Raw genomic sequence first — 26,520 nt, forward strand, 5'->3', positions numbered from 1 at the left:
AATATCGAATTTAAAGGGAAAAATTCTAGCCCTCTAAAAATCAATTTACGAATCTGAAACTTGTCGTACTTTTACTTTTGAATTTTAAATTCATCGTAGAATTAATTATGGTTCTATATTTATTATTTTACGTCTATTTTTCTGTCATCTTGGCTGTTAATTTGAAAAAATGTTCCAATTTTATAAAAAAAAAAAATGAATAAATAAATAAAAAATATGGAAATGAAGTAAGATTTGATTTTACTAATCCAAATTTAAAACAGTACTTTCTACTTCGTTCTTTTTATGTCACTTTCGACTTTGGCAACAACAGTTGTCCAATTTTATTTTATCGTATTCATCGTTTGACCCCAAGACTTGACCCGACTCGGTACCGTAATTTCAGATTGTGGAATTAACAAATATCGCATGACTATCGCTCAGTCACCCAGACTTATTATGCTACTAAAATTTTCGCAACGATAACCTTATAAAATACAGATACAAATTAATTTCCCGTACTTCGTGTAGTGAGTTTTGTCTGATTTTCGGCAATGAACACAAGAATCACGAATCGAATGAATAATAATTCAAATACAGAAAAAAAATAAATGTGAAATATTACACGGGGAAATTTTTTTTATTTTCAAAACGTGAAGAACGCTTCATCAAATAAATTCGATATCATTATTTTTGTTGACACGAATTTTTCAACTCGCTGAGATGTAAGTTCAGCGTCCAATATTGTGTGTTGATTTTCTTTGTCTGTTATCTTCGTTATTCGTTGTGGATTCCTTAATTAAATAAGCTTCGATTACTGTTCTTGAATATGGTGATAAAAATATACTTGAATAATTTTTTTACTCGAAAGGGAAAAGTCTTTACGATAGCTTGTTTTAGACCCTTTAAATTGGAATAAATTGGGGGAACCTTTTGTACACGACGCGGAAAAATTTGATGAAATTCCCACAGAAATTCTCCTTGAAAAAGTTTTACGTTTACTTACAAATGGTCAAAGCCCTACGGATTTCTCCATAAGAATATTCGAACCCCATGAAAATTGTTCGAAACCATCTGAAAATTGTGTGAAATGTGTAAAAATTACCGAAGCCCGGTGAAATCTCGATTTTATCGTAACTGAATTCGAGTCAGTGAATATATAAGATAAATAGTGAAAAATTGTGCTTTCGCAGATTAAATCCTAATCTGGAATTTCCGATGTTTCAGCAATACTTATTTTCTCGAATTTACGTATTACACAGAATGTTTCTTTGATCCTAAGCTGGGTGTAAAACTACACATGGAATTGCCAACAAGCAGAATATGGAGTTCTAAAACGATTAATTTCATTCGTTTGTCGAATGAAATTCTTTCATACATAAGAGAAGTTGGAAGAATAATCGTCGTCACAGAGATAAGGAGCTGATAACTCGTATTGATGCTAGAGCCACGGAACGAGCGAACGTCTCAATATCCGAGGGATTTTGTCGTGGTACGATGTACAAATCTGCAGTGATTCTCGTTGCGCTGATTGGAACGGCATGCGCATTTCCACCCGCCGACATCCTGCGAAAATCGGTAGCCGAGGATAACGTCGATGAAAAGGCTCCGGAAATCCCGTCGCAAGGATCGGAAGTCGAAAATCAGAGGGAAGATGATGGCGTCCGGGAGTCCGACAAGAAATCGACCTCCGAATATCGTCTTTTTACCGCTACTATGAAGATTCCGGAATTCACGACGGTGACAGCAATACGATCCGATCAAAGTGCCGAGGTGAGACCAAATCTCGAATCAGAGTTGACAGCGTTTAGGATTCAAATTTGCGGATTATTTTTTAAGCAAAATTCTGAATCGTCGTGCTTTTGAAGAGTCCGAAAATCGATAGTTTGAATTTCAAAATGGTCGAGACGATCGCGAATTATCAAGGTTTCGAATATGCGGTTCAAATCGCCGATAATAACTTGAATATGGAATAATCTTCAACGATTACGGAAAAATTCGAGAATACTCCCAAAAATGAAAAATCTTCAGCATTTCGACCGTTCTAGAACTCGACCGTTTGCAATTTCTATTCAACCAAAAAGATAATCAATGCCAATTTTTATCCGCATGCACTGAACAAGAACTGAACTATAGTTTAGGTAATTGGATAAATGTAATTACTTCGTCCGTACGAGGCAAAAGTTGCAACAATCTTCAAACAATTAAAGTCGGTCCAGTGTTTTAAAGTCGAAAAAAATTTATCACATTTTTCAAGTCACCAAAATGAAAATTGAAATTCTAAACTAGAGATTATTCTATTAATGTTTTTTCCCGGTCGAGTATAAAGATATTCGGTTCGGAATACGAATAATTGTATAAGAGAAATTTTTCTATCAAAACATAATTTGCTTATTTCGAAAAAACAATTCATTACGTTTAACAATAACTCAGATACGGACCTGAATATTGTCCAGCATAAATTCGCAAACAAGTTTGACATCACAACTCGGCTTGTTGTTCAGTACTCAGTTGTAATGTGTAATTGATAACATGGTTTTATTATTCTTAACAGGAAAGCAAAGTGCCAAAAAAGCTCTGCGACAAAACTGCGACGGATTGTGATTTTCTCGGTGAATCTGCACGACGTGAAAAAAGAAATACCGAAATGCTTCCGTTGGGTCAAAATATTCCCATTGACCAGCTGAAAATAATAAATTTGTCGGATATAGATAATTTTCTGGAGGGTACGACAACACTTAACGACGGCTCAAATAAGGGCAAAATTCAAGTAACAAATGTTCCGCAGGTTGATATAACAAGCGATGGTCAGATAGTAATATCGCTTGAAAAAGTAAACGTTCCGATTGACATTTTAGAGGATCTTATCCCCAGTCAACAGATGGGTGCCAGAGACTCGACTGTTGAAGAATTGAAAAAGGTTCAACGAGAGTACCAAGTGATGAAGAAAAAATTAGAGAAGGCGGAAAAAGACTTGGCAGAGAAAATAAAGAAATCTAACAGGGAGAAGAAGCTCGTAGAGGTGGACTGGCAGAATACGCTACAGAAGAACAGAGTGAAAGAAGAGCAAGAACGTAAGACGCTGCAGAAGAAACACGATGCAGCTGTCAAGGAATTGACGGAAGAGTTAGATGATTTGAAAGAAAAGTTGGAACAGCAGTCGAAAAATTTCACTGAGACGGTTCGTGAAGTAAAGACAGGCTGCGAGAAGACATTAAAGGATAACCAAGGGAGAGAAGAACGGCAACGTGAGACGCAGCAGGAGGCACATAATACAGAAGTCAAGATCTTGAAGGAAAAATTAGTCGATTTGAGAGAAGAGTTAGATCAGCGATCCAGGAATCTCACAACAACGGTAGAGGAAGGAAAGAAAATCTGTGAGAAGACATTGAAAGAAAACAAGGAAAGAGAAGACCGGGAACGTGAGACGCTGCAGACCGAACAACATGCCGCTGAAGTTGAATCAATGAAGGAAATGTTGATGAAGGAAAAGCAAGTTTCAATCGGCTTGGAGAAAAAAATGATTACGCAAGCCACTGAATGTGTTCAGAATCTGGAGACAGAGAAGGAGCGCTGGGACAACAGACTAATCGAACAAACGGAACGGTCGAAGAAAGAACTCGCAGAAATTACAGAACTACACGAGATTTGCGTTGCCGATAAGGAGAAGAAGGACAAGCAAATAGAGGAACTACAATCATTCGGACGTAAAATTAGCATCCCTGTGATAACTTAAAAATACGCGTATCAAACCCTTCGAGACGTGAAATGATTTCCTGAATATCACTAATCGGTCGTTACTTTCATTTCTTGTCAAATATCCGAGAAATAACTTACTGTGTAACATAAATTTTGTAATATTATAACGTAGACAGTTTTTGCCAACTCGTCGATGTCCGGTATTGACAGTATGTTTATACTGCGTGGAAGAGAAGAAAATAAATAAACAAAATTTCTCCAATTCTACTAATGTCCTCAGTTCACAATCCCACGGCACAAACACCACTGGGTAATTTTAGATCTACTCCAACTGTTCGAGCGTGTCACACGTAAGATAACGAGGTGCAAACTACGTGCGACGTTTGGCCGCAAGGCTCGTCGTAACCCCGACGTAATGCTCGAGTCAGTTCTGTATCAGTTCTGAATCAGTTTGCACCGCGTATGCGCAAAGTTGTAACAAGGATCATTTGGTCATTTGTAACAATGATCCATAATGTCTTCCCCTTCCGGTCAAGTTGTTTGCGGTCCGTAACAAAATGCGACTTTGCTTCTATACGAACTACGTGACAATGACTCTGGCAATGCAGCTGACCTTGGAGACTGCGATGCATTGTCGCATAATATCTACAGTATAAATGTATGCACGTATTATATAAATTTTAAGAAATATCAAATTCACGAGTAAATTAACGATGAAATGAATCCGAAAATAAAATTTGTCCATCACGTATAAAGATGATAGAAACGACAGAAAAATCGTACAGGCTGGTCAATTCTAAAGTACCTTGTATCACGCGAGATTTTCGAATATTTGCAGTATTGAAAAACTGAAAAAAATAATATACACAATACGTTATTTACGCATATTTAAAGCATATAGACGACATACCGTCAATATAAATTATAATATTGGAATTCTCAACTGAAATTGAAACTTGTATTTTCAATCTTAGCATAAATGTACCGTAAACTTACTTATTTTTCTCTGAGTTTTTTCTCGTTGTTTAATTTTCTATCGGAACCTATTAGAAAATTTGAAAAATTGTTTCAATTTCGTGAAAAACTTCAAGTTAATTGGTATCTCTAGATTCATATCTCTAATGTTATCGGTAAATCGTCATAAATATATTTTATCGCTCTTTGAAAGTCAGTTTTAATTTTCATATGATATTTGCCCTCGTTGAACCGCACGACTTGGGCCAAGGCATTATCACGATTTCAGCTTATACATATTTGTCAACTGTCGCATGTCAATCGTACCGACCAAAATTCCCAAAATTCATACACCAACATTTTTCGCTAGCGGCTATATTTTTATTTATTGATTGATTTTCTTCAATTCATACTATTTTTACTCGCACCGTCAAAATCACCGTAGCTTTTACGTTGACGAAGGAATTCAAAAACGGTTAGCGCTGGGAAAATTTTCTGTGATCAGTACTCGGCCGGTAGATGAGCCTGTCTTTGAGAACGCGTGTTGCGCGATATAAGACAAAAAGAACTCCGTTAGGGTAACCAATTTTATCAATCAGTAATCGGTCAACGGCTTTCAGCATCAAGCATTACTTTTCGATAATTACCGCAGGTATCGTAAGAGATAGAAAAAATAAAACTTTTCAGTGAACAAACAAGGAAAACAAAACGAGGAAAACATCTTCATCGGTAGAATCTAGAGAACACGCACGCGACAGAACGAATTTGATATCATGCTCGTTGTTAAAATTACAGCTGAATTGACTCAACATTTGACTCAATTGTCGACTGTCTACACAAGGAAGGAACTTTTTGAACGTATCATGTCACTATTTGCACGCTCTTGTTTACAAGAATTTGAAAACCTATTTTTAACGGTTGGGGAAAATCCTATGGAGGATTACGACAGGAATTATTCTTGTACAAGTTTTTAATTTACTTAAAAATGGTCAAAATTCTAGGAATTTTTTTATAATAGTCTTCGCTACCCGATAACAATGATCAAAACCTTACAAAAATTGTATAAATTCCTTGAAAATCACCGAAACCCGGTGGAATATGAATTTATTTGAACAGCCTAGAATCGCATATACAAACAGTGTTTATGGATATCAAATCGCAAGTGGGAATTACCAATGTTTCCTGATTTGTTTTTATTTTCTTCTCTTCACGGAGTTACGTAAAGTGCAGGAAATTTCTGCGACGTAAATTGGATGTAAAAATAAGGAATAAATTGCGCGTTTATCGTCAAGGTATGACCCCTGTCCCCTTGAGCGATGAAGTTTTTTCCCGTATGTGGGAAATTCCAAGAATAATCGTCGTCGCAGAGGTGAGGAGCTGACAACTCGTACTTATATTAAAGCCACGGAACGAGCGAACGTCTCAATATCCGAGGGATTTTGTCGTGGTACGATGTACAAATCTGCAGTGATTCTCGTTGCGCTGATTGGAACGGCATGCGCATTTCCACCCGCCGACATCCTGCGAAAATCGGTAGCCGAGGATAACGTCGATGAAAAGGCTCTGGAAATCCCGTCGCAAGGATCGGAAGTCGAAAATCAGAGGGAAGATGATGGCGTCCGGGAGTCCGACAAGAAATCGACCTCCGAATATCGTCTTTTTACCGCTACTATGACGATTCCGGAATTCATGACGGTGACAGCAATACGATCCGATCAAAGTGCCGAGGTGAGACCAAATCTCGAATCAGAGTTGACAGCGTTTAGGATTCAAAGTTGCGGATTATTTTTTAAGCAAAATTCTGAATCGTCGTGCTTTTGAAGAGTCCGAAAATCGGTAGTTTGAATTTCAAAATGGTCGAGACGATCGCGAATTATCAAGATAATAACTTGAATATGGAATAATCTTCAACGATTACGGAAAAATTCGAGAATACTTCCAAAAATGAAAAATCTTCAGCATTTCGACCGTTCTAGAACTCGACCGTTTGCAATTTCTATTCAACCAAAAACATAATCAATTCCAATTTGTATCCGCATGCACTGAACAAGAACTGACCTATAGTTTAGGAAAAATGTAATTATTTCGTTCGCATGATGCAAAAGCTACGACAATTTTCAAACAATTAACGGAAGCATCACGTTTAAAACGTGGAAAAATTTCTTTCATATTATCAATCTTGGAAAAAGGAAATGACAATTCAAATCGCGAGATTGTTCTATACGAAAAATATTTTTCTGGAGTAGTCGACATTAAGTTAGGAAAATACATAATTGGACCAGAGAAATTTTATTCTTGAAACGTTATTTTTTATACTCTGAAAAAATAATGCATCTTCTCTGATAATTATTAAAATCCAGATGCGAATATTTGTTTTAAATTTCCGATCCGATATTTCGACGAAAGTTTGAAACGAAATATGGAACCCCACAATAAGAGTATGGCGAATGTGAGATCAATACGCCTCAATAAGTAGATTCCACCACAATTGATAGAATTCATTATTTCGTTATTCAATGATAAAGGTTTTGCTACAAACATTTTTTCTCTCAGTTTAGACGTTCGTTTAGTGTCGGCGCGTTTTTATTTTCATTAAAATAACGTTGAAAATAAATGAGAAACTTTGTAAAAGTTGCTAAATTTTTTGGAAACAGGAGAATGAAGAGCCAAAAACGTCATGCGCCGAGGGGGACGCGTCCTGCGATTCTCTTGATGAAAATACACCACGTCAGAAAAGATTTATAACGTTCACGTGGCTTTTGTTACCAAATCCATCGGTGAACAACGCGGGACATGTTAACAATTCCATTACAATTAGTACGTGAATCTCTACAATCCACGGACATCATATCAGCAAAATCTCATATACAAATAACGGCGAGTTCCACCCCTGCTGACAAAAGTCACGTAGAGACCAACAATGATCCCTAGTATAAGTTTCAAAATTGTTTCTTATAACTGGTACCAAGAACTGAGATAGGAGACTGCTGAATTAGCATCAGTAGCGCTCAGACTGGAAATATCCCTCTTTTTAAGTTAAAACTATAATCAATAACTAGGATAAACCACTACCTTTAGAACCACCGAATTAAAATAGATTACTTATTGGAATGTATGAATGAATGTGTGAACATTGCATGCAAATAACTTTTGTTCATATTTTCAATGTGTCACCGACGAGATTGAGAATCGTCGGAACACCGTCGAATGGCGCGAACTAACGCTGACCGTGTAGATTTAGACAGCGGGAGGTCGCCCCCGCACTAAATTGGCTAATAACCGTTGCAACTTATTGCAACTGCAGATTTTTCCCTATTAATACCCTCTGGCCCAAGAAGCCGCGTCTTTCGTCTGTCGAGTCGCGAAGTGCGTGGACGTAAACCCGGATTAGCCCTCTCGAGCAACAGTAGCGTTCGGAAAATCTTAGTTGTGACCGGCCTAAAGTCTCGCGCTAATTCGTCAAATTTGAGCATTCAGTTATTCTGTTAGCTGCAAGAGACTCACTTTCTTCTACGTTTTCATCTTTTCTGTGCTTTACTAAATCTCATCATTTCGCGAATAGACATTTTTATGCTATTCCATTTTCCATAATTAAATTGAGTTCGGCCCTGATTCAATCGAATCGGGTAATCTTAAGTAATAATAATAATAATAATTGCACTATCGTTTTTAATAAATAAATCGTTGCAATCAATTTTAACATACGTCAAAATCAGAAAACAGACACTTTCAAACTTTCGATAACAAGATATCATTCCAAATCTAAAAAGACTAAGTGACCGACGTTCGGCATCGTTCGATTGATCAACTCTTCGAAACTTGAGGTGAGGCCCCTGGTCCAGAATTCTACCGACGCAGACCGACACGATCCGACGGCTCTCAATCTCGTCGACCGATTCACCTAAAGCTAAGACAATCCGAGTGTTAATCTTCGAAATTGAGCGAATTCTTGTTTCACCTTTTTAATCAAAATCTACTTCAGTAATTTTCGTTAGAATTAGTGGGTAGCTTCACTGCCCCCGATTAAATCGTACTTACTGTTTCCAAGAATTAACGAATAAGACTCAACAATAGTATATATAATTGATTTAAGATGATCTAAAAAGAGAGATACAATGCAATAATCACGACCAGCTAGTCGACCATCGTTCAGAGTAGATGTTCCTGGTACCAAATAATAATATCCTTTAGAATAGAACAACACATGATTTTTATAAAATTGAACACTTTGTGAATTATTACTTTCGGCTCATATATCATTATCACCATTGATTGTTTACCAGATATTTCAATCACCAAATCGAAACAGAATATACTTCAACTTTTACCAGTTAAATCATATTAAACATTTATTTTGAACGACCTTCTTCCAATTTTTATTATTGTAAAATTGCCTCAACAATTTAAACAAACCTCACAGACCTGTACAGGACTATAGCAACACGATCCTACAAATTACCGGCTTATCGAAAGGTAGGTCTTCTCTTAGTTTTGATTATTATTCATTGTCGTTACGTGGGAGCTTGATTATTCAATTGATCATCAACTACCACCGCTCAGTACACCCTCACCCCCACGTAACAATAATATGCCGAATTTCAAAGGATTCAATATACCCGATTCAAGTGGTTTCGATTTCACAAATATTCCGTGTAACGACAAAGAGAAAAAAGAGCAAGAATATAAGGCGCTGCAGGAGAAACATGATGCAGAGGTCAAGGTCTTCACGGAAAAATTAGATGGCTTGAAAGAAGAGTTAGAACAACAATCCAGAAAATCCGATGAGACGCTAAATGAAGTAGAGAAAAGCTGCGAGCAGACATTAAAGGATAACCAAGGGAGAGAAGAACGGCAACGTGAGATGCAGCAGGAGGCACATGATACAGAAGTCAAGATCTTGAAGGAAAAATTAGTCGATTTGAGAGAAGAGTTAGATCAGCGATCCAGGAATTTTCCAACAACGGTAGATTAAGGAAAGAAAATCTGTGAGACGCTGCAGACCGAACATGCCGCTGAAATTGAATTATTGAAGGAAATGTTGATGAAGGAAAAGCGAGTTGCAATCGGCTTGGAGGAAAAATTGATTACGCAAACCACTGAATGTGATCAGAATCTGGAGACAGAGAAGGAGCGCTGGGACAACAGACTAATCGAACAAACGGAACGGTCGAAGAAAGAACTCGCAGAAATGACAGAACTACACGAGGATTGCGTTTCCGGTAAGGAGCTGGACGACAGGCTAATAAAGACACAACAATCATTGATACAGACTTTACTGACTGCATTCCACAATTGCTTATCAGATACAGTATAAATGTGTGCACGTATTATATAAATTTTTAAAAATTTCAAATTCACGAGTAAATTAACGATGAGCTGAATCCGAAAATGAAATTTGTCCATCGCGTATAAAGATGATAGAAACGACAGAAAAATCGTACAGGCTGATCAATTCTACAGTACCTTGTATCACGCGAGATTTTCGAATATTTGCAGTATGGAAAAACTGACAAAAATAATATACACAATACGTTATTTACGCATATTTAAAGCATATAGACGACATACCGTCAATATAAATTATAATATTGGAATTCTCAACTGAAATTGAAACTTGTATTTTCAATCTTAGCATAAATGTACCGTAAACTTTCATATTTTTCTCTGAGTTTTTTCTCGTTGTTTCATTTTCTATCGGAACCTATTAGAAAATTTGAAAAATTGTTTCAATTTCGTGAAAAATTCGAGGTTAATTGGTATCTCTAGATTCATATCTCTAACGTTATCGGTAAATCGTCATGAATATATTTTAGACATCGCTCTTTGAAAGTCAGTTTTAATTTTCATATGATATTTGCCCTCGTTGAACCGCACGACTTGGGCCAAGGCATTATCACGATTTCAGCTTATACATATTTGTCAACTATCGCATGTCAATCGTACCGACCAAAATTCCCAAAATTCATACACCAACATTTTTCGCTGGCGGCTATATTTTTATTTATTGATTGATTTTCTTCAATTCATACTATTTTTACTCGCACCGTCAAAATCACCGTAGCTTTTACGTTGACGAGAGAATTCAAAAACGGTTAGCGCTGGGAAAATTTTCTGTGATCAGTACTCGGCCGGTAGATGAGCCTGTCTTTGAGAACGCGTGTTGCGCGATATAAGACAAAAAGAACTCCGTTAGGGTAACCAATTTTATCAATCAGTCATCGGTCAACGGCTTTCAGCATCAAGCATTACTTTTCGATAATTACCGCAGGAATCGTAAGAGATAGAAAAAATGAAACTTTTAACAGTGAACAAACAAGGGAAACAAAACGAGGAAAATATCTTGATCGGTAGAATCTAGAGAACACGCACGCGACACAACGAATTTGATATAATGCTCGTTGTTAAAATTACAGCTGAATTGACTCAACATTTGACTGTCTACACAAGGAAGGAACTTTTTAAACATATCATGTCACTGATGAATAAGAATTCTCGACCTTGTATGTAATCTATTATAGAATCTTGGTGATCGGTCAATTAAGAAAACGTGTTTTTAGTTAACGTTTCGACCCGGATATGAGCCCTCCTCAGAACGATTTATTTATTCAACTGTCAAGAATAACAAAAAGATTTTTTATAAAATGAATAATAGTACTAGAAGTAATCAGACTTAAATATTGTAGATGTAATACTCTTAGAGCTATTATATATTGTTGATTAGTAAGAACCTTATGATTAATTGATTAATAGTTGGAAGTCATTAATTAAAAAGATTAAAGAACTATGTTTCTTCACAGTCGGTATGTCATTGTGTTAAAAGGTTTTTAAAGAAGGTCTTTTTAGCAGTAAAATTAATTTGCAAGTGTCCAAGAAGTGGAGGTAGGCTCTTTATGACTATGTTCCACATGTCTAACCAAAAATTATTGTTGGTTGAACCGATTGGGTCAACAGGTTAATAACGACTGATGGGAGAAACAAATATGATCCAGAGTGAAGGTGAACCTAATATAAACAATTATACAGAAAAACAATAAATATTTTGTAAGAAAAGTTATGTAGAAAGGACTGTATAATGGGGACAAAAAAATTTTTTGTATGCAGTTAAGGTTAAACAATATTTGTTGTGTGGGCGGAGATTAGAGGTTTTTAAATATTACTCAAATGTTCAACATCTTGTCTAAGATTAACGGAATTGGTGTGACCTACAATGTTGCACATTTCTAGTAATAGTCTTTTATAATAATTGTGTTCTTCACAAAGGATGTTTGTATTGTCGTAATTGAAAGTATGTTTTTCATCGATACTATGTTTTGTTAGAGCCGTGTGACGTTCTTCAATCTCATCTACGTTGCGTTGATGTTCCCTGATTCTAGTGTTAAGGTGGCGGCCAGTTTGACCTATATAAACTTGGTTGCAATCATTGCAAGGTATTTTATAGACAACGTTGGATCGTTTGCCAATGGGGATCTTATCTTTTCCCGTATCAAAAACTAATTGTAAATCTTTTGAATTTTTCCCAACAAACTTGACATTATGTTTGGCAAATAGGCGGTTCAGTGACTCAAAGAGACCGGATACACATGGGATGGGGATATATGTGGTAGCGGGTCTATTGTCATCGTCTGCGGGGGCAGAGTCAATATTATTGTCGGGTAAGCTGTTGATGTAGGTGCGTCTCTCATTTATATGTTTATGTAATAGGCCATGAGGATAATCATTCCATCTTAGTATATCGTATATGAGCGACAGGTTTTTTTCCTGGAACTCTGTACTAGAAAGTTTGATGGCTCGGTCAACTAGGTTAATGATGATGCCTATTTTGTAGGAAATTGGATGGTGAGAATTAAAATTCAGATATCTTTGAGACCAGGTTTTTTTGTGGAACCAATCTGTTTTGATATTATTGTTGTTGTGTATCAGCAATACATCTAAGAAATTGATGGCGTTATTTTCCTCTGTTTCGATAGTAAATTGTAATCGTGGATGATATCGGTTAAAAGTATCAAGAGTGTGATCTATTTTTTCTTTAGGAACAGCAGTAAAAATATCATCAACGTGTCGAAAATAGAACGGTAAATCAAAATCAAGATCGTTAATGCAAGACGTTTCCAAGTCTTCCATGACAAGGTCTGACAAGATTGGGGAGAGATGAGATCCCATGGGCAACCCGAATTGTTGTGCATACGTATCGTTGTTAAATTTGAATATTGCAGAATCAGAACATATTTTTAAAGCTTTATCTAGTTCAATAAGGGGAATTGGGATCTTATTTTCAAGAGAAGCCCAACGGTTGTTTACTGCGCGCAATGCGAGATCTGTCGGAACGTTGGTAAAGAGTGATATTACATCTAACGATATTAAAGTATAGTTGTCTGGGATAATCAATGTTTTTATTGTATCAACTAAGGAAAAGCTATCTTTAACTCTAGAGGTGGGAGGTGTGATATTAGTGGTGAGCCATGAATTAATTTTCTTGGCTAAGGCATCATAGGTCGGGCTATTGACAAATGAGACGATAATTCTTAATGGGACTTCCTCTTTGTGAATTTTAGGTAGCCCATATGCGCGTGGAGGGACACTGTTGTAAGTAGAAATGCTTCTATGTAGGTTTTTGTTTATTAGTTTGGAGGTAAACCAATTGAACGTGAGTTTATTCACCCTAGTTTGTAGGGAGTCACACAGATCATATTTAGCAATTCTGTACGTGTTGGTGTCAGAAAGCTGCTGCCTCATTTTGTTGTTATAAGAGTCTCTATGCATAGCAACCGACGTATTGCCTTTGTCAGCTTTTAAAGACATAATGTTAGGGTTGTTTTTTTTTAAAAGTCATGGTGTCACAAATTTTTTTGTCAGTGACTGAATTATTGATGTTGTTTCTGGGGTACTTTGGGAAAACAAGAACTCGGTTAGTGAAATCGGATCTAACTTGATTTCTTGACTCGGTAGGAAAACTCGTCATTTTTTCTTCAAAATTGGAAATGAGGTTGAAGACCGGCAGATCGCGATTGTTGTATGGACGTCCGAATTTGTGACAAAGTTGTACTATTTCAGTAACATTTTCAGGAATAGGAGTGTCAGTTAGATTTATTAACCAATTATTTTTTCCAATTGAATACGAATCTTTGTGTTTGTTAGAAGATTTTTTTTGAGCAAGTGAATTGGTGAATTTATTGATATTACGATTTTTGATAGCAATGAATTTATTGTTTAGCATCCGATGTTGGGATTCATAGAATTTATTTCCTGAAGTACTCCCTAGTTTGAGGTTGATTTGTTCTCCTAGGTTAATCAATATCTTTTCAGAGTTGATAATATGTGTATGGACATCATTGATTTCTGAATTCAGTAGCGATATTTGAAAATAAGTTGTAAGTTGTTTAGCTTTGGTTTTTGTTCTTGACAGTTAAATAAATGAATCGTTCTGAGGAGGGCCCATATCCGGGTCGAAACGTTGACTAAAAATACGTTTACCTAATTGACCGATCAGCAAGATTCTATAATGGAAATACAAAGGGTCTTATAGTAAATCTGAGAATGTGAAAATTGGTGTTCCGCAAGGAACTATACTGGGTCCACTATTATTCTTAATGTACATGAATGACATTTTTAGAGTTGTAGACAAAAAATACTTATTATCATACGCAGACGACACTGCTGTTCGGTGTTCAGGAGACAAATGGGACGAAGTGCAAAAGGACATGAATAACATGTTAAAGATAGTCAGCAACTGGTTAAATAATAACCAGTTGACACTAAATGTTGATAAAACTGTTTGTCTAACTTTTTCCTGTTATAGTGATCCTACTCCAAAGACTATAATTAGTATAAATAATAAAACAATTAAGGCAGTAAATAGCTGTAAGTATCTTGGTATTTACATTGACAGATGTTTGAAGTGGGATATACATATACAGGAGTTGATTAAAAAAGTCAGATACTTCTGATTTCTCGTGTATAAATTAGATTATTTCATGGATAAAAATGTTCTGAGAATTCTCTACCATACACTTTTCGAAAGTACAATTAACTATGGTATCATAGCGCGGGGTGGAGCATATAGTAATCCAATTAAGCCACTTTTCAGCTTACAAAAAAGAATATTAATGAAAATAAGAGTAGATGATAAAATAATACTGAACGTCAAACGACATTTCGTCTTGAGTAGTTTAACAAAATACTTTAATTTTTGTAAGCAAAAATACAATAACTACGACGGTAGATCCGGACATAAGTTAATACAAGGACCCAAAGTCACTAAAACTAAGTTCTGCAGCAGTCCTTTACATACTGCAATTAAATTATTCAATCTGTTACCAAACGAAATGAAGAATTTACCCATATTGACCAAGTCGATTACATATAAATTGAAATAATGGTTAATCAGCCACCCTGAGCATCTATCAACGATTTAGTAGAATATATCCGTCTTTCACTTTATTTGTAAAATTTAATACTCGAATTATTTAAAAATCTTATAAAACATGAACTAATGGCACTTCCATGCTTTTCGCTCAATTACATGTACAAACTGTATGATGTTTCTCAATTTTGAAATTAAATTTAAAATTGTTGAAATGGCATTGTTAGATTATATGCCTTTTCACTCTTCCCGAGCCTATGCGCAGGAAACTTTAGGTTACCTCTATAGGACTATAAATGTACTTATGTATATTACTTCTGTATATTATGTATATTTATATTTTCTTGGAAATAAATGAATAAATGAATGAATTTCGTGAAAAACTTCAAGTTAATTGGTACCTCTAGATTCATATCTGTAATGTTATCGGTAAATCGTCATAAATATATTTTAGACATCGCTCTTTGAAAGTCAGTTTTAATTATCATATGATATTTGCCCTCGTTGAACCGCACGACTTGGGCCAAGGCATTATCACAATTTCAGCTTATACATATTTGTCAACTATCGCATGTCAATCGTACCGACCAAAATTTCCAAAATTCATACACTAACATTTTTCGCTGGCGGCTATATTTTTATTTATTGATTGATTTTCTTCAATTCATACTATTTTTACTCGCACCGTCAAAATCACCGTAGCTTTTACGTTGACGAAGGAATTCAAAAACGGTTAGCGCTGGGAAAATTTTCTGTGATCAGTACTCGGCCGGTAGATGAGCCTGTCTTTGAGAACGCGTGTTGCGCGATATAAGACAAAAAGAACTCCGTTAGGGTAACCAATGTTATCAATCAGTCATCGGTCAACGGCTTTCAGCATCAAGCATTACTTTTCGATAATTACCGCAGGAATCGTAAGAGATAGAAAAAATGAAACTTTTAACAGTGAACAAACAAGGAAAACAAAACGAGGAAAATATCTTGATCGGTAGAATCTAGAGAACACGCACGCGACAGAACGAATTTGATATCATGCTCGTTGTTAAAATTACAGCTGAATCGACTCAACATTTGACTCAATTGTCGACTGTCTACACAAGGAAGGAACTTTTTAAACATATCATGTCACTATTTGCACGCTCTTGTTTACAAGAATTTGAAGACCTATTTTTAACGGTTAGGGAAAATCCTATGGAGGATTACGACAGGAATTATTCTTGTACAAGTTTTTAATTTACTTAAAAGTGGTCAAAATTCTAGGAATTTTTTTATAATAGTCTTCGCTGCCCGATAACAATGATCAAAACCTTAAAAAAATTGTATAAATTCCTCGAAAATCACCGAAACCCGGTGAAATATGAATTTATTTCAACAGCCTAGAATTGCATGCACAAACAGTGTTTATGGATATCAAATCGCAAGTGGGAATTACCAATGTTTCCTGATTTGTTTTTATTTTTTTCTCTTCACGGAGTTACGTAAATTGCAGGAAATTTCTGTGACGTAAATTGGATGTAAAAATAAGGAATAAATTATCAACTATCTGCAGATTTGCGCTCTGAAGAGATTGCCCGTTTATCGTCAAGGTATGACCCCTGTCCCCTTGAGCGATGAAGTTTTTTCCCGTATGAGAGAAATTCCAAGAATAATCGTCCTCGCAGAGATAAGGAGCTGATAACTCGTACTTATATCAGAGCCACGGAACGAGCGAACATCTCAATATCCGAGGGATTTTGTCGTGGTACGATGTACAAATCTGCAGTGATTCTCGTTGCGCTGATTGGAACGGCATGCGCATTTCCACCCGCCGACATCCTGCGAAAATCGGTAGCCGAGGATAACGTCGATGAAAAGGCTCCGGAAATCCCGTCGCAAGGATCGGAAGTCGAAAATCAGAGGGAAGATGATGGCGTCCGGGAGTCCGACAAGAAATCGACCTCCGAATATCGTCTTTTTACCGCTACTATGACGATTCCGGAATTCATGACGGTGACAGCAATACGATCCGATCAAAGTGCCGAGGTGAGACCAAATCTCGAATCAGAGTTGACAGCGTTTAGGATTCAAAGTTGCGGATTATTTTTTAAGCAAAATTCTGAATCGTCGTGCTTTTGACGAGTCCGAAAATCGATAGTTTGAATTTCAAAATGGTCGAGACGGTCGCGAATTATCAAGATAATAACTTGAATATGGAATAATCTTCAGCGATTACGGAAAAATTCGAGAATACTCCCAAAAATGAAAAATCTTCAGCATTTCGACCGTTCTAGAACTCGACCGTTTGCAATTTCTATTCAATCAAAAAGATAATCAATTCCAATTTTTATCCGCATGCACTGAACAAGAACTGAACTATAGTTTAGGAAAAATGTAATTATTTCGTTCGCATGATGCAAAAGCTACGACAATTTTCAAACAATTAACGGAAGCATCACGTTTAAAACGTGGAAAAATTTCTTTCATTTCATCAATCTTGGAAAAAGGAAATGACAATTCAAATCGCGAGATTGTTCTATACGATAAATATTTTTCTGGTGTAGTCGACGTTAAGTTAGGAAAATACATAATTGGACCAGAGAAATTTTATTCTTGAAACGTTATTTTTTTATACTCTGAAAAAATAATGCATCTTCTCTGATAATTATTAAAATCCAGATCCGAATATTTGTTACTACGGTGTCTGAAGCATTTCCACAATAATCGCTCGTTTCAAATTTCCGATCCGATATTTCGACGAAAGTTTGAAACGAAATATGGAACCCCACAATAAGAGTATGGCGAATGTGAGATCAATACGCCTCGACAAGTAGATTCCACCACAATTGATAGAATTCATTATTTCGTTATTCAATGATAAAGGTTTTGCTACAAACATTTTTTCTCTCAGTTTAGACGTTCGTTCAGTGTCGGCGCGTTTTTATTTTCATTAAAATAACGTTGAAAATAAATGAGAAACTTTGTAAAAGATGCTAAATTTTTTGGAAACAGGAGAATGAAGAGCCAAAAACGTCATGCGCCGAGGGGGACGCGTCCTGCGATTCTCTTGATGAAAATACACCACGTCAGAAAAGAACTATCGAAATGTTGCCGTTGGATCAGATACCAAACGTTTCGCAGATCGATTTATCAAATCTCGCGGAAGTTCCAATAAAAACTGTCGATGTTCCTGGTCTCCACAACTTTCATTTTTTGGATGGAAATGGGCAGGTGGAAATAATAATTATTGCAGGGGGAGCTACCAATGGACTGCCGGGTTCATGCTCCGATCACGGTAGAGACGGTAAAACAAACGACGAAGCACTAGAAAAGCTTCAAAATGAGGTTCAGGCGTTGACGAAAAAATTGCAGGAGGCGGAGAAAAACCTTGCGCTTAAGGACCTTGCAATCAAGGAGAACAATGAAAAAAAAGAGCAGGAATATAAGACGCTGCAGGAGAAACATGATGCAGAGGTCAAGGTCTTGGAGGAAAAATTAGATGGCTTGAAAGAAGAGTTAGAACAACAATCCAGAAAATCCGATGAGACGCTAAATGAAGTAAAGAAAAGCTGCGATCAGACATTAAAGGATAACCAAGGGAGAGAAGAACGGGAGCGCGAGACGCTGCAGAAGGCACATGATACAGAAGTCAAGATCTTGGAGGAAAAATTAGTCGATTTGAGAGAAGAGTTAGATCAGCGATCCAGGAATTTTCCGACAACGGAAGAGGAAGGAAAGAAAATCTGTGAGAAGACATTGAAAGAAAACAAGGAAAGAGAAGACCGGGAACGTGAGACGCTGCAGACCGAACATGCCGCTGAAATTGAATCATTGAAGGAAAAGTTGATGAAGGAAAAGCAAGTTTCAATCGGCTTGGAGGAAAAAATGATTACGCAAACCACCGAATGTGTTCAGAATCTGAAGGCACAGAAGGAGCGCTGGGACAACAGACTAACCGAACAAACGGAACAGTCGAAGAAAGAACTCGCAAAAATTACAGAACTATACGAGACTTGCGTTGCCGATAAGGAGAAGAAGGACAAGCAAATGAAGGAACTACAATCATTCGGACGTTAAGTTAGCATCCCTGTGATACAATAGAAATACGCGTATCAAACCCTTCGAGACGTGAAATGATTTCCTGAATATCACTCATCGGTCGTTACTTTCATTTCTTGTCAAATATCCGAGAAATAACTTACTGTGTAATATAAATTTTGTAATATTATAACGTAGACAGTTTTTGCCAACTCGTCGATGTCCGGTATTGACAGTATGTTTATACTGCGTGGAAGAGAAGAAAATAAATAAACAAAATTTCTCCAATTCTACTAATGTCCTCAGTTCACAATCCCACGGCACAAACACCACTGCACAAGTTTCACTGGGTAATTTTAGATCTACTCCAACTGTTCGAGCGTGTCACACGTAAGATAACGCGGTGCAAACTGCGCGCGACGTTTGGCCGCAAGGCTCGTCGTAACCCCGCCGTAATGCTCGAGTCAGTTCTGTATCAGTTCTGAATCAGTTTGCACCGCGTGTGCGCAAAGTTGTAACAAGGATCATTTGGTCATTTGTAACAATGATCCATAATGTCTTCCCCTTCCGGTCAAGTTGTTTGCGGTCCGTAGCAAAATGCGACTTTGCTTCTATACGAACTATGTGACAATGACTCTGGCAATGCAGCTGACGTTAGAGACTGCGATGCATTGTCGCATAATATCTACAGTATAAATGTATGCACGTATTATATAAATTTTAAGAAATATCAAATTCACGAGTAAATTAACGATGAGATGAATCCGAAAACAAAATTTGTCCATCACGTATAAAGATGATAGAAACGACAGAAAAATCGTACAGGCTGGTCAATTCTAAAGTACCTTGTATCACGCGAGATTTTCGAATATTTGCAGTATTGAAAAACTGAAAAAAATAATATACACAATACGTTATTTACGCATATTTAAAGCATAGAGACGACATACCGTCAATATAAATTATAATATTGTAATTCTTAACTGAAATTGAAACTTGTATTTTCAATCTTAGCATAAATGTACCGTGAACTTACATATTTTTCTCTGAGTTTTTTCTCGTTGTTTAATTTTCTATCGGAACTTATTAGAAAATTTGAAAAATTGTTTCAATTTCGTGAAAAATTCGAGGTTAATTGGTATCTCTAGATTCATATCTCTAACGTTATCGGTAAATCGTCATAAATATATTTTAGACATCGCTCTTTGAAAGTCAGTTTTAATTTTCATATGATATTTGCCCTCGTTGAACCGCACGACTTGGGCCAAGGCATTATCACAATTTCAGCTTATACATATTTGTCAACTGTCGCATGTCAATCGTACCGACCAAAATTCCCAAAATTCATACACTCACATTTTTCGCTGGCAGCTATATTTTTATTTATTGATTGATTTTCGTCAATTCATACTATTTCTACTCGCACCGTCAAAATCACCGTAGCTTTTACGTTGACGAAGGAATTCAAAAACGGTTAGCGCTGGGAAAATTTTCTGTGATCAGTACTCGGCCGGTAGATGAGCCTGCCTTTGAGAACGCGTGCTGCGCGATATAAGACAAAAAGAACTCCGTTAGGGTAACCAATGTTATCAATCAGTCATCGGTCAACGGCTTTCAGCATCAAGCATTACTTTTCGATAATTACCGCAGGAACCGTAAGAGATAGAAAAAATAAAACTTTTCAGTGAACAAACAAGGAAAACAAAACGAGGAAAATATCTTGATCGGTAGAATCTAGAGAACACGCACGCGACAGAACGAATTTGATATCATGCTCGTTGTTAAAATTACAGCTGAATCGACTCAACATTTGACTCAATTGTCGACTGTCTACACAAGGAAGGAACTTTGTAAACATATCATGTCACTGATGAATAAGAATTCTCGACCTTGTATGTAATCTATTATAGAATCTTGGTGATCGGTCAATTAAGAAAACGTATTTTTAGTTAACGTTTCGACCCGGATATGAGCCCTCCTCAGAACGATTTATTTTTGAACTGTCAAGAATAACAAACAGATTTTTTATAAAATAAATAATAGTACTAGAAGTAATCAGACTTAAATATTGTAGATGTAATACTCTTAGAGCTATCATATATTGTTGATTGGTAAGAACCTTATGATTAATTGAAATAAGGATGTCTTTAAGTGTTATTTACCTTTTGAATTAAGTAAGTGGACTAAGATGTAGTCGAATTCACAATTACAATTGGTGGAGACAGTGTTCTTTCGAGTGACGGTAGACAATGTCAATCTTCAAGTTATTTTATATGTGGGAGTTAATAGTTGGAAGTCATTAATTGAAAAGATTAAAGAACTGTGTTTCTTCACAGTCAGTATGTCATTGTGTTAAAAGGTTATTAAAGAAGGTCTTTTTAGCAATAAAATTAATTCACAGGTGTCGAAGAAGTGGAGGTAGGCTCTTTTATAATTAAGTCCACATGTCTAACGAAATATTGTTGGTTGAACCAATTGAGTCAACAGGTGAATAACGACTGATGGGAAAAAATTATACGTTATTAATTATACGGACAATTATATTACGCGTCTCGTTCTCGATGATTTTACTTGTAGTAACGTCAGTTGCGGCAAATTTCACAGTTTTCAGAGTTTTTTTTTTTTTTTTGTGTGTGTGTGTGGTCACCCCTGACTACCCTCATATCGTTTTGTTGTGCGACACGAACAACGAGTAAGAGTACGAAGAATCCAAATTAAAAACAAATTAACAAGAATCCCGAGGACGCAAATATGCCGAAAGAAAAGAAAAGAAAAAGGTCGAGGTCGAGATCTAATGAAAGGAGGAGGAGTGAGGATACGAGGTTTCGAAATGTGCAAGCGCAATTGGATAACCTCACCAGCCTTGTTGTCGAGTTGACGCGGAGCATGGCAACGCGTGAACCCACGCTGTCAAAACAAAAATATGACCAAGATTCCCTCCCAGGTAAGAATTATACAGGTTCTTCACCCCCACCCCTCCCCCGTTGCTTGCTATCTCTTTTTTCTTTCGAACATCGGCATGGAGAAAATTTTCTCAGTAAGACCGAACAAACCTCGACAAGTTCCACACGAACTTTAGAGGTTTAGGTAGCACATCTCGATTAATTCCACACGAATTTTCGAGAAAATGACGGTAAAAAATTGCGTAATCTTCAATAAGAGCATATATCGCCCTGTCAGCGTCAATGAGACAATGACGAACCAATAGGTTATCTCTACCGCCCCCTCCCTTTTTTTTCTCAACAGATAAACAGAAGGACGGGGAGAATGAAAATGTGACGGAAAGTGCCACCGAAACTCCCAAAGAGCAAAACCTCTCCCCTGAAACCAACAAGGTATCAGAGGAAGGGGAGATCGATGAGCTCGAGATTCGCGAACGAGCTGCAAGGAAAGAAAATTTTCTGGACTTGCTGGGCGAAGACCCAACAGCCTCAAAAGAAATCAAGATTGCTTTCGACGCAGACTTACAGACAAGGTGGAAAAAATGGATGGAAGATGGGTGTCCAGAGGAAACCAAGAGAAAGACTCTTGAAAAATATCCGAGAAAAGCAGAACTGCACACGGAGGCTCCAATGATAAATCCAGAAATCGTTACCACGATGACGGATATAGGGAAAAAACGTGACCAACATTTCGAGTACACGCAAAACTGTGTAGGCTCGGGTATTTCTGCCATTGGGGGAGCGATCTCCATGATTCTTAACCCACCGGAAGACGGGGTTGACGAGCAATTGCTCCTCGAGTACCTCTGTGATGCAGGAAAGCTATTCACCGACGTGCATCACCAGCAAACGGTGGCGAGAAAATCCTTTATCACGCCAATGCTAAACAAGTCAATGAAACCGATAATCGACGCAGCAAAATCGGATGTATGGCTGTATGGCGAAAAATTCGCTGAGCGGTTAAAGGAGGCAAAAACCGTTGAAAGAGCGTGCGCCGATCTCAAATCGGCGGAAAAACCATCGGACAAGAATAAAACAAGGACCCAGGGAAACTGGAAGCACCCACCTGCGAACTATCGTCAGGTGGGGGGAACTCAAAAACGACCATCAATGAAGTTCAAGCAGAAACCGTACACGGGAAGACCGCAGCCCCGACCGTCGTCACGAACATCGTCACAAACGAGGAGGAAATAAAATCGGTAAGGATCAAAGCGGGCCGTCTAAAACTCTTCACCAAAAAATGGGAAGATATCACGACAGATAAATTTACCCTGCAATGTGTTACAGGATACAGAATCCCCTTTACGTTTCACCCGACTCAAACAATTCCTCCCAAAGAACCGCCTAGGTCAGCATATGAGGAGAAGCTCTTAAAAAGTAGCATAGATGAATTACTCTATATTGAGGCAATAGAAGAGTGCGGAAGTTGCGAAGAGCAGTTTCTTTCGTCGTATTTCCTCGTGCCCAAGCCGGACGGGTCAAACAGATTCATAATTAATCTGAAAAATCTAAACAAGTTTATAGAAGCGCCCCATTTCAAAATGGAGGACATCCGAACTGCACAAAACTTACTATCGAAGCATGATTTTATGGCAAAAATAGATTTGAAGGACGCGTACTATCAAATACCTCTTTATGAACCGCACAGAAAATTCCTAAGATTTTCGTTCCAAGGAAAATTGTTTCAATTTAAATGTCTCCCATTCGGTCTGAATACGAGCCCATTTACGTTCACAAAGATTATGAGATCGGTTTTTTCAGTCGACTAAGAAATCAAGGCATACTTTCTGTCATATATATTGACGATATTCTACTGATTAATCAGTCATATGAAAATTGTATGAAAGACATTGAAAAAACAAAGACTTGTTTAGAGCGGCTCGGTTTTATTATTAACGAGAAAAAAAGTACACTAGTTCCAACCCAGCGCTGCGGATTTCTTGGTTTGATTATTGACTCAGTAGAATATAGACTGGAATTACCACAGGAAAAGAAAGAAAAAATTTGCAAAATGCTCAAACCTTTTATGGAAAAGACTACACACAAAATTCGCGAATTAGCAAGTCTCCTCGGTACACTCAACGCCGCAACCCCGGCAGTAGCGTATAGTTTAACGTATTGTAAAAGACTAGAGAGAAAGAAATTCTTAGCCCTGATAGCAAGCGATATTGATTACGAAGGGAAAGTAACAATCAACGAAAGAGTTCGGGAAGATTTAGTGTGGTGGAAAACGAATGTTAGCAAGGGCTTTAGTAAGATCAGAACGAAAAAATTCGCCCTGGAGATTAGCTCAGACGCCTCGCTGACGGGTTGGGGTGCCCACAGTGAGAACAGAAGTACGCACGGTTTTTGGGAAAAAAGTCATGAAAAATATAGTATAAACTACCTCGAGCTTCTGGCAGCGAGCTATGCATTGCAATGTTTTGCTTCAAATCTGTCGGACTGTGAAATTCTGCTCCGCATCGATAACACGACCGCTGTATCTTATATCAATAGAGCGGGGGGGATACAATTACCCCACCTGAGCGAGCTAGCTAGGAATATTTGGGAATGGTGTGAGTCGAGACAAATTTGGGTGTTTGCATCATACATACCGTCGGGAGAAAACGTAGAGGCAGACAGAGCCTCAAGAATTAAAAATATAGACACAGAGTGGGAGATTTCGAATAAATTCTTCTCAAAAATAGAATCAAAATTCGGGCCCTTCTCGATCGATCTGTTTGCATCAAACGCGAACAAAAAATGTGAAAGATTCTGCTCTAGATTCCCACAGCCGAACACAAAAGCAGTCGACGCATTTACCATTCCCTGGAGTGACAAAGAAGGACTCTATGCCTTCCCTCCTTTCTCTCTCGTCTTAAAAACCCTACGAAAAATCATCATAGAAAAAGCCGAATGCACCATAATTGTAACACACTGGCCATCTCAAGCGTGGTATCCGCTATTCGTAGAATTACAAGTCTCGGACTCATTAATCCTTCCCCCTAAAATCGGAATGCTGTTATCTCCTTGCAGGAAGAAGACTCATCCTCTAGCTGCGAGGCTGTCGCTGGAGGCAGCGAACATATCCGGAAAGCTTTTCAGAAAAGAGGACTAGATGCCCCGGCTGTGGAGATTATGACGAGCTCGACAGCTCCTTCAACAATGAAACAATATCAAAGCTCTCTACGGCGATGGAGAGAATTTAGTAAAAATAACGGAGTCGACATGTACCAGGCGGGCAGTATACAAGTAATACAATTTCTTACGAAAAGATATCACGAAGGAGCGGGTTATGGGACACTGTGTTCCGACAGATCGGCGATTGCATTAATTTCATCACACGAAATCGGCAAAAGTGAACTGATCTCTCGTTTTCTCCGAGGAGTTTATAGAAAGAAACCCGCAAAGCCTCGCTACGACACTACATGGGATGTAGCACCAGTCCTCAACTACATCGAGAAAATGCCGGCAATGCAAAATCTTTCGCTCAAGGAAAACACAGAAAAAATCGCAACCTTGCTGGCCTTAATAAAAACAGAAAATATAGTAATAAGCACAGCGGGAATCACTATTAAGATTCCCGATATCATAAAAACATCAAGGCCAGGCAAAAGTCAACCAGAATTTTTTCCTCCCCCTTTTCAAAGACAGGCCGAAACTATGTGCAGCCACCGCGATTATAGAGTATTTGGAGCATACAAGGGACTTGAGAGGAGCGCTCAACAAAAACCTGTTAATCGCCACAAAAAAGCCTCACTACGATGCATCGGCACAGACCATCGGACACTGGATCAAAAATTTACTAAAAAGGCCCGGCGTGAATACAGAACAATTCACAGCCTACAGTACACGACACGCGGCCGTTTCAGCGGCTCTACGTAAGGGCGTGGATGTAGGGACAATCAGAAGAACGGCAGGATGGTCGGAACGCTCGCAAGTTTTCGCGAGATTCTACAATAAGCCAATTCAAACTGAAACAAATCACTTTGTATCGACCATCTTGCAAAAATAAAAAATAAGGAATAGCTATCACGACAGCGCTAAATGTCTACAAGTAAAATCATCGAGAACGAGACGCGTAATATAATTAATCATTATCGCAATGAATTGCATGAATCGCAATTATATGAAGCGTCTCGTTCAAAGATGATCCTCCCACCTTACCCCGCAAGAGACACCAAAATTCTCATATACCCCGGATCATCGTCATGAGAGCTATACCTTAAAAACTTTTTTATTTCATCTCTAAAACATATTAGGGTAGTCAGGGGTGACCACGCACACACACACAAAAAAAAAACTCTGAAAACTGTGAAATTTGCCGCAACTGACGGTACTACAAGTGAAATCATCTTCGAACGAGACGCTTCATATAATTGCGATCGAACTTCGCCCGCCTTCGGCGGACTCGTTTGATCGATTAATTATAATATTGTAATTCTCAACTGAAATTGAAACTTGTATTTTCAATCTGAGCATAAATGTACCGTAAACTTACTTATTTTTCTCTGAGCTTTTTCTTGTTGTTTAATTTTCTATCGGAACCTATTAGAAAATTTGAAAAATTGTTTCAATTTCATGAAAAATTCG

At 37.5% G+C, this 26,520-nt stretch overlaps 3 protein-coding genes across 4 annotated transcripts; all 3 read left to right on the forward strand.

Moving 5' to 3' along the window:
• The first annotated feature begins 1,431 nt into the window (after window positions 1-1,431).
• Window positions 1,432-20,111, forward strand: LOC124300661 (DNA ligase 1-like). 2 transcript variants are annotated; one of them, XM_046754961.1, is made up of 5 exons: window positions 1,432-1,752; window positions 2,534-3,366; window positions 18,550-19,040; window positions 19,519-19,520; window positions 20,097-20,111. In XM_046754961.1, exons 1-5 carry the CDS (start codon window positions 1,477-1,479, stop codon window positions 20,103-20,105), a joined length of 1,611 nt encoding a protein of 536 aa, XP_046610917.1. In that variant the 5' UTR covers window positions 1,432-1,476; the 3' UTR covers window positions 20,106-20,111. The 2 variants fall into 2 exon arrangements, with proteins under 2 accessions (XP_046610917.1, XP_046610918.1); XM_046754962.1 differs by lacking the exons at window positions 19,519-19,520; window positions 20,097-20,111 and having other exon boundaries at window positions 18,550-19,294.
• A 2,358-nt stretch (window positions 20,112-22,469) lies between these two features.
• On the forward strand, window positions 22,470-25,062 carry LOC124300668 (uncharacterized). Its single transcript, XM_046754974.1, has 2 exons — window positions 22,470-23,147; window positions 24,964-25,062. The coding sequence occupies exon 1, from the start codon at window positions 22,495-22,497 to the stop codon at window positions 23,140-23,142; it is 648 nt and encodes a 215-aa protein (XP_046610930.1). The 5' UTR covers window positions 22,470-22,494; the 3' UTR covers window positions 23,143-23,147; window positions 24,964-25,062.
• Window positions 23,960-25,045, forward strand: LOC124300993 (uncharacterized). Its single transcript, XM_046755567.1, has one exon. It carries the CDS (start codon window positions 23,960-23,962, stop codon window positions 25,043-25,045), a length of 1,086 nt encoding a protein of 361 aa, XP_046611523.1.
• Window positions 25,063-26,520: the final 1,458 nt, after the last annotated feature.

The sequence above is a fragment of the Neodiprion virginianus genome, chromosome 3, assembly GCF_021901495.1.
Source record: "Neodiprion virginianus isolate iyNeoVirg1 chromosome 3, iyNeoVirg1.1, whole genome shotgun sequence".
NCBI lineage: Eukaryota > Metazoa > Arthropoda > Insecta > Hymenoptera > Diprionidae > Neodiprion > Neodiprion virginianus.

Excerpts from the sequence above, each read along its gene's own strand:
- LOC124300661 (XM_046754961.1), top strand. The coding sequence starts at position 1,477 with ATGTACAAATCTGCAGTGATTCTCGTTGCGCTGATTGGAACGGCATGC. Across the intron at positions 1,753-2,533 it reads GATCCGATCAAAGTGCCGAG|GAAAGCAAAGTGCCAAAAAA; the intron begins GTGAGACCAAAT and ends TATTCTTAACAG. Across the intron at positions 3,367-18,549 it reads AAGAAAATCTGTGAGAAGAC|ATTAAAGGATAACCAAGGGA; the intron begins ATTGAAAGAAAA and ends CTGCGATCAGAC.
- LOC124300668 (XM_046754974.1), top strand. The coding sequence starts at position 22,495 with ATGGAAGATGGGTGTCCAGAGGAAACCAAGAGAAAGACTCTTGAAAAA.
- LOC124300993 (XM_046755567.1), top strand. The coding sequence starts at position 23,960 with ATGCTCAAACCTTTTATGGAAAAGACTACACACAAAATTCGCGAATTA.